The sequence below is a fragment of the Convolutriloba macropyga genome, chromosome 1 (assembly GCF_964194025.1).
Source record: "Convolutriloba macropyga chromosome 1, txConMacr16.3, whole genome shotgun sequence".
Lineage (NCBI taxonomy): Eukaryota > Metazoa > Xenacoelomorpha > Acoela > Convolutidae > Convolutriloba > Convolutriloba macropyga.
The window spans coordinates 1,777,623-1,797,674 of NC_134468.1; the positions used below are offsets into that span (position 1 = coordinate 1,777,623).

The window sequence follows — 20,052 nt, forward strand, 5'->3', positions numbered from 1 at the left end:
GAATTAACCGTTAGGAGTTAAAGTGAACCGGAACAACCTCGCAAGAAACATACAAGTTAGCCGTTGGTCTTGGCCAGGGTATTGGCATGAACAAATAATTGATGAATAGTCAGAAAATTAAATACCTAAGTAGAACTGTCTCGATAAAGAAGTATAAATATTCTAATTTTTGTTTTATTTGAAAAAACTCACCATGCACCAGGCAGTATGGACAATATTGAATTAGATTTACATTTTAGCATGTTGGTCAAATCTAGAATTCCATTAACTTCTCTTGTCAAACTATTATTCCAGCATAAGATGAGAAAATTTGTTAAGTCTCTTTCAGTAGCATTGAATTCCAAATTTGGTATTTCTTGGCGCACAAGAGCAATTCTTAAAAAATTTTCATTTTACGCCTTAGCTGATGGTAAAACAAACAGAAAAGATAAGTTTTTCTTATATTAGCGCAAGTCGATAACTGGTGCTCGTAAAAAGAAGTGGTCTTATTCTTTTATTCTTTTATTGTTTCCATCCATCCCCAGTTTTTCTTGTTTAATAAAACAACTTGGTTTTATAAAAAATCATTTTACCCAAAGTTTTCTGGTAAAATTGCTGCGTTGATTCAATGCCAGTCCTAAAAAACATAAGAACGCAGATTAATAAAATAATTTTTAATGATGTTTTATAAAACGAAGGTGGTGAGCGTTCGTTTCACAGCGGCTAATTTTGACGCATGTGTATATTTTGTACTTTATCCAGCTCAAACTATAGTTTCAAAAACGCATGCACACAAAATTTATACAAACGTTCAAGCTTTGCGTGAAAAATCTTATATGCGTTTTAAACTATAAAACAATTCTTTCACAATAAATCGATTGAATTTATCAGTTAAAAAGGATACCTCCAGAACTTTAACATTCTATGCCTTAAAATCATAAAAATGCAAAACGTAAAACATAATGTGATTTTCATTTACTATAAACTGAATGAGATAGGCGTCTACTGAATTTAATTTTATGGTTATTATGGTTGTAATTGAAGTTTTATATATATAACTTACAACAATGGCTGTCCACGCGATTGTCAACGACGCTTTTAGTCCAGACAACTACATGTCGCACAATGGTATTCCGTTTTTCAACCCTATATGCTTAACCCCCCTTCATTTAACTTTGATTATTTCATCCCTCAATCGTTTCACCCCATTTTACTTCCTTACTAATTTGGTACAGTTATTTTTATGGAGATATCTATGGTTTCAGAAAAGAGTTTAGATATTTAAATACTCATAATTAGAGATTTAAATAATAAAAGTGTTTTTGTGTGAAAAGTGTGCGGGGTGAAATGATATAGCGGTGTAAAGATAAAACGTTTGAATATTTGGGGTTAAGTGAATCGGGGTGAAATTAAGTAGAACAGTCGGACATCAGATCCACCAGGAGTTCCAAACCGATGTCTTCAGACGGCCGAGGGAGGACACCCGATTCCATGATGGACGTTCGGAAGTCTGTCAATGGTACAGTGTTTGCCCCGAGAGGAAACACCTCAACAAATGGACAACTTTCGTCTAATCATCTTTCCCATGTAAGATTTAATCTTTTAACACTTACATCATTTATTCGTTAATAGAAAGACAAAAAAATACATTACCTCGTAAAACGTACGTTTCTCGAGTAAATTTAGTTGAACTTGTATCTGATGACAACGGCGTTAACAAGGTCCCAGACTGAACGGCAAGTCAAAATCAGTACTGGGCACGTCTAATTGCAAGTCTTATATCAGTACTGTAAAACGGCTCGGAAAGACCTTAAAACTCATTAATATAGCCTATTCTGACCCACCAGGTTGCTAGTTGATAGTTTTGAATGGCTTTGGAGTGTTTTCAAAGCATCCCGGGAAATAGTTTAAAAATTAACCGCGCAATCGTGGCACGTTACAAATTTTTTCGGAATTCGAAATTTTCACTCGAAATTTTTTGAAAAGTTGGTTTTGACTTGGGGAAAAACTTGCAAGTGTGGTGTGATCCACGCCTTGGCACAAATTTGGCACACTTGCAGAACTGTTTTTAGACGTGCACAACATTGGTATGTGCATGTAGACTGTGTGGATGTCTTGACTTTTAGTTCAGTCCATGTTGTCAATTAGGGATGAATGAAAAAATGTATTTATCTGAAAATAATTATTTTCTAAAGAATGTCATCAAAGACCCTAACATTACTAATTTTGAATCAAAGAAACCAGGTGAAAATTATCACTTAACAATAAGATGCTTTTTCAGAAATTTTTGTCAAAAATTTGGATCTTCAGACTTTCTTAAAGCAACTCAAGGAATCATTTCTAAGCCTATTCAAAATTATAAGTTCAAAAACCTGACTCCAAAAGTGGTTCGCAACCATTAAAATATATCGTCATCAATCTAAGGCACTCTTGGGCAACAGCAACTGTCTGCCAGTTCGTGATCACTGATCGAGGTCAAAGCGGCCTCTGATCTGGCCATCTTCGACAGCACAAAAGAAATTTGCAATCCTAATTACAAGGCCTGGATGGCCATTATAACACCCGGAAGTTCGCATTCAAGTTACTTTGTACTCCTCGAAACGCCATTTTCAAATCGCAAGAAAAATGTGCTAAATGTAACACTAATTATCCTGATTTTGCAAATTTATGACTCGTAAGGCCTGTTACTTTTAGAACAATAGGATATTAAGATGAAACGAAGAGCCATTTTAAAAGCTCTTAATTTTTCTGTTAGCTTTTATCTTAAGATAAGAATTAACAGAAAAAATGAAAAATTAAGAGCTTGAAAATAGCTTTTCGTTCTTGGTAAAAATATTCCTGGAAATTAGAGCACAACTGAAACAGCATAAAAAAATAAAGTCAATACATGGATTTTCCGAATTTCCATGTGTTAATAATAATAATGATAATAATAATAATAATGTTTATAATATTAATAATAATAATAATAATAAATTTTCACTAAACTTGGTTTCACCAAGCTGAGTAAGTCAATAACGGGGCTTGAATCTGATTTCTCTCAAACATTGCCCGTCCATATAGCTATGATTGTGCACTTAAAATTCTTCGTAGCCAAATCAAATAGATATTCTTTGACATGTTTTTTCCAATTAGGAAGAAATGAACATGGATTATCATTGGGCAAATCACGCGCCAGTGACATTGAGTTATTGTAGCTTGTAACTCGCTAGGAGAAAATACGTCGGCAGCGCTGGCGAATACATTTGTTTGAGTATAAAAATAATTTCTAGTCAGATCGTGCTTTAGGATGTCGATTTCTCATTTGACAAAATTGATCTCCCTGAACTGAAAGTTTACCTGTCAAAACATTACTTAAAACCGCGAAAACCAAGAACTCGTGGTTTTAACAAATGAAAAATCCATTTTTTGTGCAGTATTACAGTTATGTTAATTTTTTTCATTTTCAAGTGTCTAAAATATCATACCAAGTTCGAATCAAACTGAAACTCATGCAATAATGGCCTAAGACCAAAGCAATAAACGTATGACTTCGAACACTGAAAGAGCAGCAAACGCAAGCATCAAAGACCCTAATATAATTAATTTTGAATCAAAGAAACCAGGTGAAAATTAGCACTTACCAATAAGATGTTTTTTCAGAAATTTTTGTCAAAAATTTGGATCTTCAGACTTTCTTAAAGCAACTCAAGAAATCATTTATAAGCCTATTCAAAATTATAAGTTCAAAAACCTGACTCCAAAAGTGGTTCGCAACCATTAAAATATATCGTCATCAATCTAAGGCAGTCTTGGGCAAGAGCAACTGTCTGCCAGTTCGTGATCACTGATCGAGGTCAAAGCGGCCTCTGATCTGGCTATCTTCGACAGCACAGAGGAAGGTTGCGCTCCTAATTACAAGGTCTAGGTTGCCGTTAGAAAACCCGGAGGGTCTTATTCAAGTTACTTTGCACACCTCGAAACTCCATTTTCAAATCGAGACAAATGTGCTAAGTATAACAGTAATTATCCTGAACTTTCAAATTTATGACTCTCGTAAGACGTGCTACCTTTAGAGCAATTATTAAGATGAAATTAAAAGCTATTTTACAAGGTCCTAATTTTTCTGTTAGATCCTAGCTTAACATAAGAACTAACAGAACAATTAAGAGCTTTTAAAATAGCTTTTCATTCCTGGTAAAAAATTCATGGAAATTAGATCACAATTGAAACAGCATAAAGAATATACAGTCAACACATGGTTTGTGCGAATGTGGTGACTGTATATTCTATATGCTGTTTCAATTGCGCTCTAATTCCCAGGAATTTTTTAAATCAAGAATGAAGAGCGATTTTAAAAGCTCTCAATTGTTCTGTTGGTTCTTTTCTTAAGCTAGGATCTAACAGAAAAATTAGGAGCTTTTAAAAAAGCTTTTATTTTCATCCTAACAACCTATTGCTCTAAAAACGCTCGGATTACATAGTGTCAAAAACAAAAAGAAAACAGTTTTATTCTTCAAAAAGAATCACTTTTGTCCATTCTGCTTCAACATTTCAATTCGTCCAATTGATTGCAAAATAAAAAATAGTTAGCAATTTTACGCATGAAAACTTCTACAGTCAAAAACCTCTAGATCTTTCCAACAAAACCAAAATAAAAAAAGTGTTCAAATAACACTTTTTCTAAGATCTCATAAAGTTTTGTCTCAACCTGAGACTGAAATAAAATCAGCAAAATATAACTCTGAGTATGTTCGAGCAACAGATTTGTGTATGATATTTACATTCAAAGAGCAGCAAATAGTTAAGAATAAGGTTAGTTTTATTACGAGTTGAAAAATTGTGAAAACATTATCTAATGGAATAGTAGGCTAGTAAATGAAGATAATCGTTGATGTGGCCAAATCATGAAAAGGGCAGAAAAGAAATGTGATTCGAAAAGCTCAGAAATGTGTATATATACAGTCACACAATGGAAAGATTTCCTGGCTTGTTATCATTCTAAGCGGGCACCCACCCGGTTCTCATAAAATATATTTTACAATTATATTATTTTTGCGCTGCCGTTGAAATTTGTCTTTTGATTGGGCTCAAATCAAGCACTGAGATAATTTATTTGTCACTGTTTTCATGAAAAAATTGTCATATATTTCGGGTAATTTTTTGTTGCCTCCAAAATTGAAAACGTTTTTCTTACAATCCTGTGGCTTTGACGCCCTATTTTTTTCGTTCCAAGCTACCGTGAGCAGCAGAAAATTAGCAAAAATGTTTACTTTAGTCGAGCTGAACATGGTTTTTACGCTTAAAAATGTCGAGGATCAAAAAACTGAAATTTAACTATATTATTTATTGTCTACTGGAATCCAACAGTTTTCAAGAAATCTGCAGCAAGTTTTTATTTGTTTGCACTTAAAACTCATACTCTATAATTTTACTTGTGTTCTTAATCCCATTGAACCATTGAAGCACACTAATTTTTTCTGTTTAAATTTGTTACACATTTACGGCCTAATCTTAAATTGTGAAATTTTTTGTGTGTTTTTAAAGATATGTTAACTTTTTCCATTTAAAAATCTAAAAGAATCATACCAAGATCGAGTCAAATTGAAACTCATGCATTAATGGCCTAAGACTTAAATGCGATAAATGTATGAATTCCCGTATCGAACTCCAAGTGTAAATGAGTACTGGGCAATTGTAAATTCAAGTCTCCAATGAAATATGTTTCGCTCGCTTTCTCGCTTGAAATTTGCTTCTTTCAAGCGTATATTAAAGGCGCAAAATAATAAATTACAACAGTCATGGTGGCGCAGAAAGTAGAACAAACGTCTATGGAGAGGGAGATGATGGGTTCGATCCCCGTACATAGCTTTATTAGTGCACTTGGCCCAATTCTGCCCATTGTAAAATCAGATTGAACGCAAGTCTGACAAGTCAAAAAATTGACATGTTTCAGTAATGATGAAGAATTGCATTTATAATGGCCCAGTACTGAAACTAACTTGGAGTTATGTACGGGTTTGAACACAAAGAACAACAAACACAAGCATCCTTCCTTACAAACAAGATAGATTAAAAAACGAATTCGTATATGCAAGTAACATCTAAGACATGTAAGAAAAATTGCGGAAACGGCAATCTATTAGCAATTTATTGCCGTTTATGGTCTTGTATGTCGGTTTCTTGTCTTGAAACGAGAAAGCATCTGCCCTCACCAAAGGAAGTGGTTTTTTTCAAACTCCCCTTATTCTACATATCCTATTGTTCTTCATTTGTATTTTTCAGTTCATAGAACAAAAATAGGTCAGTGAAATTCGTCAATTGCCCTGGTCGAATGGAAATGGCTATTGTGAAAGAACTTGCAAGAACATCTTACAAAGCGATACAAGTTTTTGCAAGTCGACCATTCGACTTACAAGTTCTCACAAGTTAACGATCAGGTATCACCCCCATGGTAATCTGGTGTGCTCTACGTCAAACTTTGTAAGACCACTCTATAAAAAGAACTTGAAAAGTTAGCTGTAAAAGTATTTTTAGTGAATATTGTTTTTGAGATACATTTCAGCGAAAAAATGCGAAAGGCAGCTGGGCGCCATATGAAGACATGGGAACGGAGCTTCCATTCACATCGTTGGTTCAGCCACCCAAATTGTTCTACAAAATCAGGTGGAACATTCTCAGATTATTCCACGCAAGGTGAGTTTTCAAAGATTGAAAAGACTTCGATACATATTTTGGCCATGTATGTGTTGCAACACACTGTCTCATTGTACGCAGGTATCCCAGTCCATAACAACGAACATAAACGACAGAAAATTTGTAAGAAAATAATAGCATGTTTCACGGGTTTTAAGCGTAAGAAATCTTTGATATGTTCGGTTTGTTCAATATATTTGCTTGTGAAAGTAGGAAATCTTTGGTATGTTGTGTTAGGAACGTAGAAAAACTTCATTATGTTTGGTTTTCAAACGCAAGAAACCTTAGCTATGTTCGATTTGGAACATAGCAAATCCTCGGTGTGCTAAGTGCTCGGTTTATCGTAAAAAAATTTCTCCATATTCAGTCTGAAACGTCGAATTGGCATGCTCTGAAAAAGTCGAGTAAAATTTTTGCCAAAAGGCTACAAAAAAGTGCTAAAATTCTTAGTTCTTCTTCAAGATCATCTTTGTTTCAACAGATGTACTTTGTTCAGGTTCGAGGGTCAAATCATGTATTTTATTTTCTATATCTGGTCATACAGTCGGAATCTATTATGTTGGAATTTTGGGCACAATTTTGCATATCACAGCTGAACAAGCAGCCAATATTGCCTGAATCAAAAAAGAAACTCGCAATGAAGGAGCATTAGAAGTCAACTGTATGGATAATCCATTTTTTGTCGTTTTATTCGCTTCTTTTTGAATACTGAGCAAGTCTTTTTTGACCTTATTTTTCTCTGAAGCTGTTACATTACTGGATATTCTTTCAAATCTCACAGTTACTGGGTATCTTATCAAACGACGATCAAAAAAATCTTTTGTTTTTTGAATTCATCTTGAACATTTTTCGTTTTTTTAAAGGCATCAAAAGAAGATATAAAATTCTTATTGGGTATTCTGCCTGCTTCATCACCGGTGAGATCACTCCAATCTTATCTACTCACTTTATTTAAATTTCATTTTCATGTCGAACGAAAAATAATGCTTTAGATTTTTTTTAAAGTCTCAATTAGAGCAAATACGCGTTATCACCATGTTTTCTAAAAAAGTTCTCGAGAAATGCAACAAAGAGGAACTAATTGCAAAGCTTTTGGAGACCTATGAAAAAATACAAGAAAAAGACAATATCATAACAAAACTTGAAAAAGATCTTGTTAACTATGAAATGCAAAAATTAACTGTCGGACATCAAAAAGAAACTATTGATCGCATGGAAAAAGATATCGAATTTTTCAAAACACAAACTTCTAAAGTTATTGATAATTTAATTGAGAGACAGGAGACGTCAAAAAACAACAGTCGTGTTGATCCTCCACTGAAAATTTATCGGCCAAAAATGGTTCCCCGATTTGCCAAGCAATTAGTTATATCTGACAGTACTTTTCGGAAAGTAAATCAGCATGACATTTCGCAGCAGACTGCAATCCACTCATATTCATCTGCAACAATAGGAGATATTTCTAATGTAGTTGATTGCTATTCCCCTGGAGCCAAAACGGAAACATTAATTGTACACGTAGGTCATAATTCAATTGACAAAGGTGTTTCTGGACAGCAGGCAGCGACTCAACTCAAAGAAACAGTCGACAAATGTATGCCAAAATTCAAACCTCATCGTGTTGCTATAAGCAAAATTGGTCCGGTAAAAGATGGTTGCTATGGAAGGAAAACAAACAACGAGGAAATATCAAAATTCAATGACCATCTAGAAATGATAAGCCTGGAGCTTGATGGATCCTATCCGTGGTCACGGATTGAGGTTTTGGAAAATGCGCTATCAATTGATGATATATGTTTTGATGGACTGCATCCCAATAATGGGGGTATAAAAAATCTGGTAGAAAATATACGCCATTATAATTTAACACACAACCTACCGGCATCACAGAATACAGTTCAACCTCGGAAATTGCATAGAAATTTGAACTTTGCTTGAGTTGAGTAACTTTAATTTTTGACATGATTTTTTTACCGTTTGTTTTAACTTTCTGTTTTTTTTTGGGAAATATGAAAGACCAGGTATACATTAAGCAACGTTACTTAACTCAAATAAATAAGAAACATGATAATTTAGAAAATGTGCTGATTTATTTCCAGAGAATGCTGATTTTATTATTCATTGCGGCTGTTCGTAGTGTTTCACGTTTTCCTAACAGAAATTTTTTGCTTCTCTGTGGTGACAAAGAAAAAAATTCTGGACCCTATGACTTAAAACTTTCTTCTTTGGATGATGCTATTTTTGGCGCTCAAACTGGCATAAAATTTCTACTTTTCAACGCTCGTAGCATACAGAATAAGTATCAAGATATATCAAACTTGCTCCAGCAGCTAGATTCGGAAACTTTTGTTATAGTAACTGAAACTTGGATGAGCGAAGATCAAAGCTGGAATATAAACTTCAGCGCTGAGCACAATTCTTTGCATAAAAATCGGTCACATCAAACAGGAGCAGCTAAGGGTGGGGGTGTAGGAATATGGATTCCTAAGAAAATAAATTTTGAAACGCAGAAGAGAATTTGAGTTAGCTGATCCGAAATTTTTTGAAACTTTGTGGCTGGAGCTAGGCAACCCTTTATCTGAAAAATGTCTCATTAACATCTCATATTGTCCACATCAAAGCCTGGGTGACTTCTTTTTAGACGAATTAAGTGCAAAGGTTTCTAATGCGTTCTCAGCTACAGATAATATTCTCTTATTTGGTGGTTATAACATTGATATGTTGAGCGTAAATGGGCAGAAAAGCCTTCAGAATTTTGCGGCGGGACTAGGATTACATTTATCTAACATTGATATTCCTACACGCATAAGCAACAATAAAAAAGTTTGATAGATCACTGTTTCTCGTCTAATAGGCAAATCACTAGTTGGAAAGTCTGCTTACCTCCTTTCGATATTGATCATAATGTAATATTTTTTCAGAGCAAACTTTTGTTGTTAGAAGAAAAACAAAATTTTTTTCTAAACGAGATACAAAAAATTTTGTCGAGGAAAAATTTAATAGAGATCTGGCTCTTGCAGATTGGAGAACAGTTTATCAACAAAGAAACTGCGATGAAATGTTTGCAGAGTTTAACAAAATTTTTCTGACAATACTCGAGAAAAATGCACCAACAGAGAAGAAATTATTTTCTAATATAAAAAAGACTACTTCAGAAAAACCTTGGATGACAAAAGAAATTAAACATTTAGTTTCTGAGAAACATCGTTACTTCAATGAGTACAAACTGACACAAAGTGCTGAATCATTTAAAAAATATCGCAACCTTGTAAACCGAAAGTTAAAAGAAGCACAAAATCAATTTTCAGAGGATTTTTTTAAGAAAATTGAAACCACAAAAGAGAAATGGAAATTCATTAAGAAAAAAATTGGAAAGAAAAATAACAGTCCAAACATCACTGAAATTGATGAGAATGGTAAAAAAACGAAAGATAAAAAATCAATATGTAACGCTTTTAACAGAGTTTTCAGCGAAATGGGCATCTACAGAGGGCAGATTGTTCCATTGAACGTCGAAAAAATAGAGCGAACTTTTCAAGAGTTTAATTTTAGACCTTTTACTTTGAGGGAAATCTATAAAGTTATTGACAATCTAGACAACAACAAAGCACCAGGGCCGGGATACATCAATGCTTGGGCATTGAAATCCGGAAAATATGCTATTGGGACACATCTTCAGATTATATTTAACGATTGTATTCAAGAGAAAGTTTTTCCAACAATTCTTACGGATGCACACATCACACCAATTTTCAAAAAAGGAGATGTTTCTGTTTTAACGAATTATCGTCCAATTTCTGTAACACCAACTTTTGCAAAAGTTTTTGAAAGGCTTTTACTTAATCAGTTATTAGAATATCTTGAAAAATTTGCGCTCTTGAACAAAAAACAATTCGGTTTCCAATCTCGAAAGTCGTCTACTGATGCTGTTCTTTACTTTATTGAAAAAAAAAATAGGAAATATGCAAGATAACGACACAGGTGCTGTGTTCTTAGATCTTGCAAAAGCTTTCAATTCAATTTCACATGAAATCTTTCTCAAGAAAGCTGAAAATTTCAACCTCTCTCAATCACCAATTTTACTTCTCAAATCTTTTCTCGAAAATCGAACACAATGCGTAAAACTGGGTATTGACTTATCAGATAAATTAACTATTAATCATGGTGTTCCACAAGGAACTGTGATAGGACCTCTTATTTTTCTGTTATATGTCAACGATTTTTCTGAAAAGCTGGAAGGTGAAAATGATGTTGTTCAATTTGCTGATGACACTAGTATTATATGCAAATTCGAACGTAATGAAAATATTCCCCAAAAAATTGAAAAAATATTAGAACAAACAGACAAATACCTGACAGAGAATCAACTCACATTAAATGCCGATAAAACAGAGATGTTATTCTTTACAGATCATACTAATTCGGATCCAGAAATTTCTTTTAAAGGCGAAGTTATCAAACCAGCTCATGCATGTCGTTATCTGGGAGTACAATTTGATTCAAACTTAACTTTTGAAAATCACCTGAATTCAGTTTTAAGCAAAATGGCTAATGCATTTCGTTCTTTGTATCTTGTAAGAAATCAAATACCTTTGAAAGTAAGAATTGATGTTTTCAAGTCAGTTGTACTCTCTCATCTTTCTTTCAGTGGAGTATTCCTCCAAACTCTTACAGTGAAAAACATAAACCGCCTAAAAAGGCAAATTAACTGGGGAATAAAAGTTTGTTATTTTCGTCAAAAATTTGACCACTCCATTGATCTTCTCATTAAGGATCGTATCCTACCAGCCGAATTGTTTATCTCAAAAGTTAGCCTAATGAAGCTACAAACAGATATAAAACAATGGGAAACATCCGAAAATTTTAAAATGTTTACTAGTCGCCATAACGCTAGACAGAACAACAGGACAAATCAAATTATTATAAAAAAGAAAACGAAAACGAAGTGGAATAACAAATCTTTAATCTTGAAAAGCGTTCAAAAATGGAACAAATTGCCCTCTTCAATAAGAACTTTTAACAGTAAAACTTGCTTTAAAAATGTTTTAACCGAGTTTTTGCTCGATCAACACAGGAAAGTACCCGTTAATAGACAAATAGGAGCCTTCAAATCCTATTTTTACCTATAAAAACGAACAGCCACAATTTGAAGATTACTATATTAATAACAATGCTGATTAATTTATTTAACATTTTAGAGCATGTAGATATCTAACCTTAGGGTTATAGTCTGAGTAATTCACATGTTTCAAAAAAAAATTGGATTTTGCTGACAATTTAATAAAGGACTATAATTTGTCGAGCTATGATCCAAATTTGACACAGACTTCGCTTTTTCTCAAAACCGCTTAATGAGCAGGAAGTTAATTCAAAAAATAATTATCAAAAATTACTTCCATCAGTCACTTACGGATGCTTCAACAAATAAACAAAATTCGTCGCGGTTTTTATGAATCTAAGAGATCACTAACGGGCCAATGGCCCGTTTTTTGAACGGTCTAAGCAAAATTAAAAGTGAAACAATTTAAAACTGTTTTATTTTAAAACAGCTCCTGTGAAAAAGTATTAGGTCAGATGAAAACCCAACTAACTACATCGTCCTTGTCAAGTAAGTAGTTATTTAGAAACTTATGACAAAAGTTATTATTTGCATTAATTAAAAGAGTGTTTCAGATTATTTAATCTTTGGGACTATGGTGTGACACTGGGCGAATTCATATTGATTCCTGGGATAATATTAGCCTTCACGCTTGGCCTGGCTCTGGGTTGCTGCGACAGCGGGACGACTGGTGACATAGCATCTTGGGCTATTTTCTTCACCTTCGTTTTTAGCTCAAAGGCATTAAAGACACTCTTGTTAACAATAGTCGTCTCACATGGGAAAGAATGAGAAAAAATAAGGTTCAATTATATGGAAAAAAAGTTTTTTTTCGATGAAAAGTTCTGTATATTCGAAAAAAAAAGTTTTCAAATTTTATGTGGCTAAATGGCATACAGTTAAAATTTGAGGCCCAATTTCAGTTAAGTTTAATATTAGTTTTGTTAAAAACAGTCAAAACCTAGCTCGAGGACATCCTTCAAAATAACTTATGATCGCATCATCTCGAAGGCTTTTGTAAACCGTTTATGAGGGCAGATCACCTGCGTCATGCTTTTTGATAACGTACAGTCCCTTTATAGTTGGTCTTTTCAAGCTAAAAGTTAACATTAACGTAATTGATCGTTCAGCACTCTGATCATAACTAATCTTGAGAGAGCCAAACTCTGATGATAAGTTCAGAAGCTTACGTCCGGTTATTAGACAAACACTTAGAATTTATATTTTGGAAAGAATTGAAAGTAACATAATGCTTCAGAGTTATTGCTTTAAACGCATCACTCCATTCGCGTAAATGAATTGCTACAAAAAATTTTTCGACTTTTCATTTTTGATCTCCATTTTTATGGTTCTTAAGAAATTGGCATATAGGGTTGTTGGATATTGTTGCCAAGATATTGTTGCCGATTAAAGTCCTCGAAGATGCGACGCGAACTATTTATAATTTATACAAAATACACCAAAAGAAATCGATCGAGCCGCAAACGATTAAGTTAAATATTTTGCAAAAATGAAATCTCAGCGAAATCATTTCCTATCCTAAAAAGACAAAGATTCAATGCGGAGACCTTTGTTAACAATATTGTCGATAAAAGAACTCCCTAATAACATTTCTAACCGGCATCTCCTACGAACGTCTTCTCTTCCTGCACAAATTGTTCGCTCTCATCTCAGTTGTGACGTCACTTGTTCACGGTCTAACTGCTGAATACAATCATGACAGTGCTGGTACAGACGAACCAGGTGAACACAATTTTATATCAACTATTACTATTCTGTTTTAATTCTATGATAAAGAATACAAACAAGCGGGATCTGACCGCTAATCACGAAAAAAATTCTCAAATTCTGTGAAGTTGTAGACGTTTTACGCTGGTTCAGTGCTCGGATCATAATAGCATGGTAAACCAGCACTGAATCACGATGTAATGGTTACGTGACTCTGCTTGAGGTCACTGAGAACTTCTGTCGTTTGTCGAGACGGTTTATCGAAGCGGTTCGAGATATTAAGTCAGAATTTCGAAGTAACTTCTGCAGAGTCACTTAACCATGCTTAAAACACGAAACGCGCACGTTTTAAAATGACGAAAGTCAACGGAAGTCAACTTCTGGCTAAGTAGCAACTTCTGGTATTTTGACTTCTGGCACTGCAGACTTTTGACATTTTAAAATGTGAACGTGAGTGTTTTTGATATCAATTCTGCATTTTTACAACGGCCATAATCTGATATTTACTGCTATTATATCAAGGTAAGAAAAAAAGAGAAAAACTTTCGGAAAAACCTTGCCACGGACAGCTCAAAAAGCTCTGATTTGAACATGAACAGTAAAAAAAGCGCTGAGTTAACCATGAACATTCCAAAAAAGCAGTCTTGGGAGCTTATTTGAAAACAAAAACGCAACCTATACGAAATTTACGGAAATTTCCGAATATTTTGAAAACAAATTTTGGCAAACACTTTAGCCGAACGTTCCACGTTTGAAACTTTTTATTATCCGGTCAAAAGCTATCCGTCCCTGCAAAGTTTGGTCATTGTCTACAGTCATAAGCAATGGTCTAATTATAAATAGCGCAGTTAAAAGGGCCTTCTCAAAGAGTGCATTAATGGGTACCACAAGGCGCATCTAGTTGCCGTTAGGTAAAAACATTACTAGCAACATATTTTGGATGTGCAAAAATTTGATAATTTGAGGGGCCAGACAATATTAATCACCTTTCAAAATATTCCAAAATTAAGTTCTTTCTGATTATAAACCCCCAGTTTAGTGGACATAGAAGGTAAGCACATAGGCCTCTCCTCCTACCCCCCCCCCCCCAGCCCCAAAAAAAAACCTTAAATGTACCAAATAGGGGGGTAGGGGGGGGGGGGGTTAATGGGTAAAATGGGTAAACCACGCCAGAACTTTACTCGAGTTATCATCCTATTCGCACTGTGATTGCAAAAGGTCTACGCATATATTGCAAGAGCATTGCATATTCGTCAGCTCTCTTCAATAATCTTGCAACAATATTGCAAGATCTATCAAGATAGCCGTAAGTATTAAACGGGGGGGGGGGGTGACAGGGAAAACACACTAAAGTCGGCTATAGAGATTGTTAGGTGTTACAATCCAACGACAAGTTGATTCAACCAATGCCGGATTCCATTTTTTGACCCTTTATTGACTTGGGGGAATAAGGCATTCCTTTTCCACACTGAGACGCTCGAAACGGATCTTTATGGTCTACTGCTGATCTTTCTTGCGCTCTCACTCCTTACTCCATTTTGGTTTCATATATTCTGTAAAGAAAAATAAATTAGACTTTGGTTGAAACGCTTATCATTTTTAGATGACAACAATGACGAAACATATACGGTTGTGTCTGGCTGGGTCTGTTTTGGACTTATGACTGCCGCCGTGGTGTTTGCTGCCTACTTATTCCGAAAACATTTCTACGAGGCTTTCTTCAGAACTCACGTTCTTTTAGCCCTTCTGGTCTATGTGGCTGCAATTATACATAACGCCCCAATTGCATTCCTCGGAGCCGTCTTTTGGTTTGCAGACATCTTCTGCAGGTCAGTCATAATTAATAATATTGATGCATCGATCACCTAGTAAATAGTAAACCACACTAGACAATATTAGTCGACTGATAATATGCAAAAAAATGATTCAGGAATTTGTAGTATTCGTTGTATTTGCATATATCCCTATTCAGTGAAAACAAAGGAGTCTGCAAAATATTACAAAAGTAGACAAATTTTTAAATAATGAAAAAAATGAAAAAAAAGCACAAAATTGAAAATCAAATTTCAAAATTTCAAAATTTTTTATTTCTGAATTTGTTTTATGAATCTCCGTGATTCACCTATTTATTATTATTCAATTAGACTTTTTCTTTTGTCCAATTGGCTCTAAAGGGGAAAACAGACCAATTGATGTCAAATTACTTCAGAAAACATAGGTTTTGTGGCCTAAAGAAATCATCTATTGATATCAGACAGCAGAAGCAACACTAAATCCGTCTTATTCAACATTTATTGCACGAGAAAAGTTAATTTACAGTATGCTAAAACCAGGTGTTGAACAATTTGACTAAATAACTCACACCGCGTTCACTCAACTCAAAAGTGTATACAAAAACTTGCACAAGTTGCGGACATTGATGACATAAAAACGAGGTTTTTCGAGATCAGTGACAGAATTTTGTAAGAATTGTCCGCCTTTTTCATTGTCACTGTTTTCAAAAATTTAGCCATATTTCTTTAACGCTGCAAGTAGTGACAAAATTTCGTCACTCAAATTCGCAAACGCGGACACTTCAGTTAAATAGAGCACAAATTCTGAACTCATTATAAAATGTTTATGTGAAATAGTATTTGGTATTCAATGTCAAAAAATATTAAAAGTTTGGAGAAAAAAAGCAAACGAGCAACATAGCTACTCATATTGCGTGTATGCGAAGTTTTGCAAAAACAGAGCTTAAAAAACGTAAAGCAAATATACCCAAAGCACTCAAACTGCTGTTTTAAACCAAACGCAAAAAAAAATAACATAAAATGGTAACCAAAAATATACGTATCTCAATGAAGAGAGATAAAAAGTAACGGAATCAGTCACGGGTCGAGGATTTTGCTCGATTCTACCGGGTTAAGAATGGACAAGATTTTGAACTGTTTACATTCTGGTGTGGAAATCAAAATACAGGACACTGTGAAATTCGGCTTTAAAAATAATTACGCCTTACTAATGTTCTTAGTTCTAAATAATTCGGCATTTTTTGTCATTGGCAACAAAATTATTGGCAACATTAGAACCTATTTTTCCGTAGAGAGCAATTTTTGCGCGGGAATAATTTAACGATTCATTGGTGAGTTTATACTAATATTTCACTGCTTTCACCGTTAACAGTTAGTGACATACTGATAGAATTTTTTTTCAGTATTTCCACCCATTTCAACATTTTTTTACTGTGACCACCTCGGCCCGGTTGGTGATATCGGCTAACAAAATTGCATGCGAAAATCTGCATTAACTGAATCCTATTATTCATTGTTTTTAAATTTATATCAAATTCTGAACGGCTAGAGCTGCTGAAATCTCAATATGAATCATAAAAACTTTGTTAACTATTTAAGGCTAAAACCTCTTGAAGAATAATGTGCTCCGAGCTACTCACAGACAACAGCTATACATGGAGCTTGCGCTATCTATGTTATAAATAAAGCTTAAAAGTGTCAGAATTGTTAAACAGTAGATTTTGTGTTGCAGGTTAATAGTGCTTGGGTTCAACCAGAGACACTGTCGGAGGTGTATGGTGAAGAGGTTGCCCTGTGACGTCATACAGATCAAATTCGAGAAGAACAAATTCAAGTACAAGTCGGGACAGTTTGTCTCTATAATGGTGCCCGAAGTCACCCCATTCGAGTGGCACCTCTTCAGGTACTCATGACATTTCACCCCAGGTTCAGGTCCAGACCCAAATTGAGCTATGATCAGACCCACTCGAGAGCACGCCCGTGTGTTCCCCGACCGAAATTACAGAGTGTGGACAGCGGTTCGAGCGCACAATAGTCTGGACCATGGTTTGGGTTTGGTCTGATCAGAGGTCACTTCGGTCTGAAAGGTCTGATCATAAATTTGATTGAGTTATAAAGATCTTTATAACTCATTCAAATTTATGGCTAGCCTTGAATTCTTGAAAGTATTGCTTTAATGAGATTTAACCCAATGCATTTATAACCAAGAGATTAACCAGGATGAACTGTCAACAGGAGTAAAAAAAACCAGTGATACGAATCTTGATGCTTTTTGGCCAGATTTGCGAGGTCTGGATTTTGTAGAAAAACTTAGGTCGCTTTGGCAAATATTTAAGCACAGGTTTTATGATAATCTTGAGTTGTGATAAGATGGTGGTAAAAAGTCCGATTCTTTTAAACCACGTTCAAAGATAGTGCATCATTGTACATATCTCAACATTCTCTAAAAAACCTCTAATCGAGATTAAACATTATTCGTTTCGCACTGCGATTCGTGTAATTGATTTTATCCTGCAACAAAAGCTAATACGTATATTTTGCAAATTCTGGCTGCGTTTTGTAACTTGATCATGACTAAATGTCTGAAAAACTCTGATCAGTGCTGTGGTCAATTATTTGCGACCATTCGTAGCCTCTCAGTTTTTGTTCTTTTTTCTTTCAACATATTGAAGATAAAAAATTTTCTTTGTGAACTTAATTTCCGTGTTTTTTTCCAGCAAGTTTATGTAATGATACAATCTTTATTACTTTACAGCTTGTCGAGTGCACCGCACGAAGACTTCGTTACAATTCACATCCGAGTTCTCGGAAACTGGACTAAGAAATTTCACGGTGTTCTCAGCCAATCAGGCGACAATGACATTAAGGTATTCATAAACGGACCTTATGGAATGCCAACATTGCACTACCAACATGACTATCGTCTCTTCATGATGATATCTGGGGGAATTGGCGTCACTCCTCTTCAGAGCATCACCAGTGACTTGCTCTCCAATGCTCGTGATGGACGCATAATTGACAAAATCATGTTCATCTGGTCAGTCCGCGATGTTCACATGATAACTTCTGTTCTTGACTTTGATCAACAGTATTTCCAACAACAACTACCCAAAACATTACCCACCAGTTTTCAGCCCGACCTCCTGGAAACCTCGCGCCACGACGCCTCATCCACATTAGAATGTCATTATCATGTAACAGAGTACCGAAGCCGTGGAAGGTTTGAACAAGGCAATATATACACAAATATACAGAAAGATTTGAGACTTGGACGCCCTCATCTTTCACAGTACTTCGAACGCATGTATGAGATCGCTCTGAAAAATGGAGAGTCAAAAGTGGCTGTTTTATGCTGTGGACCGTCTCAGATGATAGCAGAGGCCCTAATGTTATCTTCATCTTGGTCAAAAGACGGAATTTCATTCGCTTTTTATCCAGAACTATTTGAACTTTAGTAAATGACCGTATATGCACACCCAGGTTGACCAGACTTGGAAAACTTACTAAGGCCTTACTACGGCACCGTATAAGTCTTAGAAAAAAACCGTACTAAGTCTTGTCAAGTTTCCTAAGGCACCGTACTACGGCCGTACTAAGATTTATAAGGTGCCGTGCTAATGCCATATCAAGACTAATAAGGTGCCGTAGTAAGGCTGTACCAAGATTAATAAGGTTTTTAAGGTAAAATAATAGCTGGAAAATTGTCGGAAAAGGCTCCAGTCAAGTTGAATAACCAGAATTTTGAGACGTTTCCAGTATGTTCTCGGTGTGTTTCCCTCCTCCTTCTCTCAACCGGGCCGGGGACCGGCTACGGCGGAGTTACAAACTAAAGCTATGGGAGAATTGAGCAGAGCACTAGCTAAAAAACTAGGCACGAAAAGCTCTCTCCAAAACAGACAACTATAATATAAAATAAAACCTGGAAACCCTATCATTAGACTTCCAAACTTCTGCACGGCCTCACAAGGGGCGTAACAGGTTTTTGCTATTTCGAACTAATTCAAGGTAAAATGAACGTTAGGTGTACCTGCAGAGCAAATTAATGTCTGAAAAAATACTTTGGAAAAATTACAAAACTTCGTACGGCCTTATACGGCGCCGTACTAATTTTTAATTTTTCATAGATTTGAAAAGTGCCAAAAATTATTGAAAAAATGACTTGTATGAGATAATCGTTGTTTTTAAAACCAATTTTAGGAAGGTAGACTTTAGAAATTGGCAATTACATCAATTGGATACGGTGCCGTACAAAGTTTTGTAAGTTTTCTAAGGCAGCGTATAAGTCTTAGTAAGTTTTTTCAAAGTTTCGTCTGAGGTGGTCAACCTGGGCAGTGAAACTCCTGCATTCTTGCAAACATTCCTAATATAATTGAGGCTCTAATTTCTTGACGTCGATAATGGAAAAGAACCTTTCATGCATAGTAGCTCCTCTTGTCAACTCAGGTTGAGGTGCGCAACCCAAATTCCCTGAAATCAAATCGGGGTCCCCTGTCCGCGACCCAAAGAAGTCTGGCCAGAGTAGCCTTAGGCCGAGGACCTCATCCTGGGAGTGGTTGTATTAATTTTTTAATGAAAAACCAAATGGCTAATCTTGGTTTTATTACGGCGTATAATTTCCGTTTATCGTGTAGTAGAAAAATAAACTATGTAAACCCACACAGCAAAATGCTATTTGAAAACTTATTTATCAACGCTCGTGCGATAACAAATGTTGCTTAAAATATTATTGAAATATTTCATAAACACCTGAAGAATACACAAAATTTGATTACAGACATC

The 20,052-nt window shown here is 35.1% G+C and overlaps 1 protein-coding gene across 2 annotated transcripts; it reads left to right on the forward strand.

The window, feature by feature from the left end:
- The first annotated feature begins 818 nt into the window (after positions 1-818).
- On the forward strand, positions 819-18,823 carry LOC142344710 (superoxide-generating NADPH oxidase heavy chain subunit A-like). Of its 2 annotated transcripts, none has more exons than XM_075396593.1 (8): positions 819-1,107; positions 1,397-1,566; positions 6,524-6,654; positions 12,328-12,493; positions 13,348-13,495; positions 15,084-15,309; positions 17,006-17,176; positions 18,029-18,823. In XM_075396593.1, the coding sequence occupies exons 1-8, from the start codon at positions 1,047-1,049 to the stop codon at positions 18,726-18,728; spliced, it is 1,773 nt and encodes a 590-aa protein (XP_075252708.1). In that variant the 5' UTR covers positions 819-1,046; the 3' UTR covers positions 18,729-18,823. The 2 variants fall into 2 exon arrangements, with proteins under 2 accessions (XP_075252708.1, XP_075252701.1); XM_075396586.1 differs by having other exon boundaries at positions 820-1,107; positions 1,394-1,566; positions 18,029-18,822.
- Positions 18,824-20,052: the final 1,229 nt, after the last annotated feature.

Excerpts from the sequence above, each read along its gene's own strand:
- LOC142344710 (XM_075396586.1), top strand. The coding sequence starts at position 1,047 with ATGGCTGTCCACGCGATTGTCAACGACGCTTTTAGTCCAGACAACTAC. Across the intron at positions 12,494-13,347 it reads CCTTCGTTTTTAGCTCAAAG|AACTCCCTAATAACATTTCT; the intron begins GCATTAAAGACA and ends TGTCGATAAAAG. Across the intron at positions 15,310-17,005 it reads TTTGCAGACATCTTCTGCAG|GTTAATAGTGCTTGGGTTCA; the intron begins GTCAGTCATAAT and ends TTTGTGTTGCAG.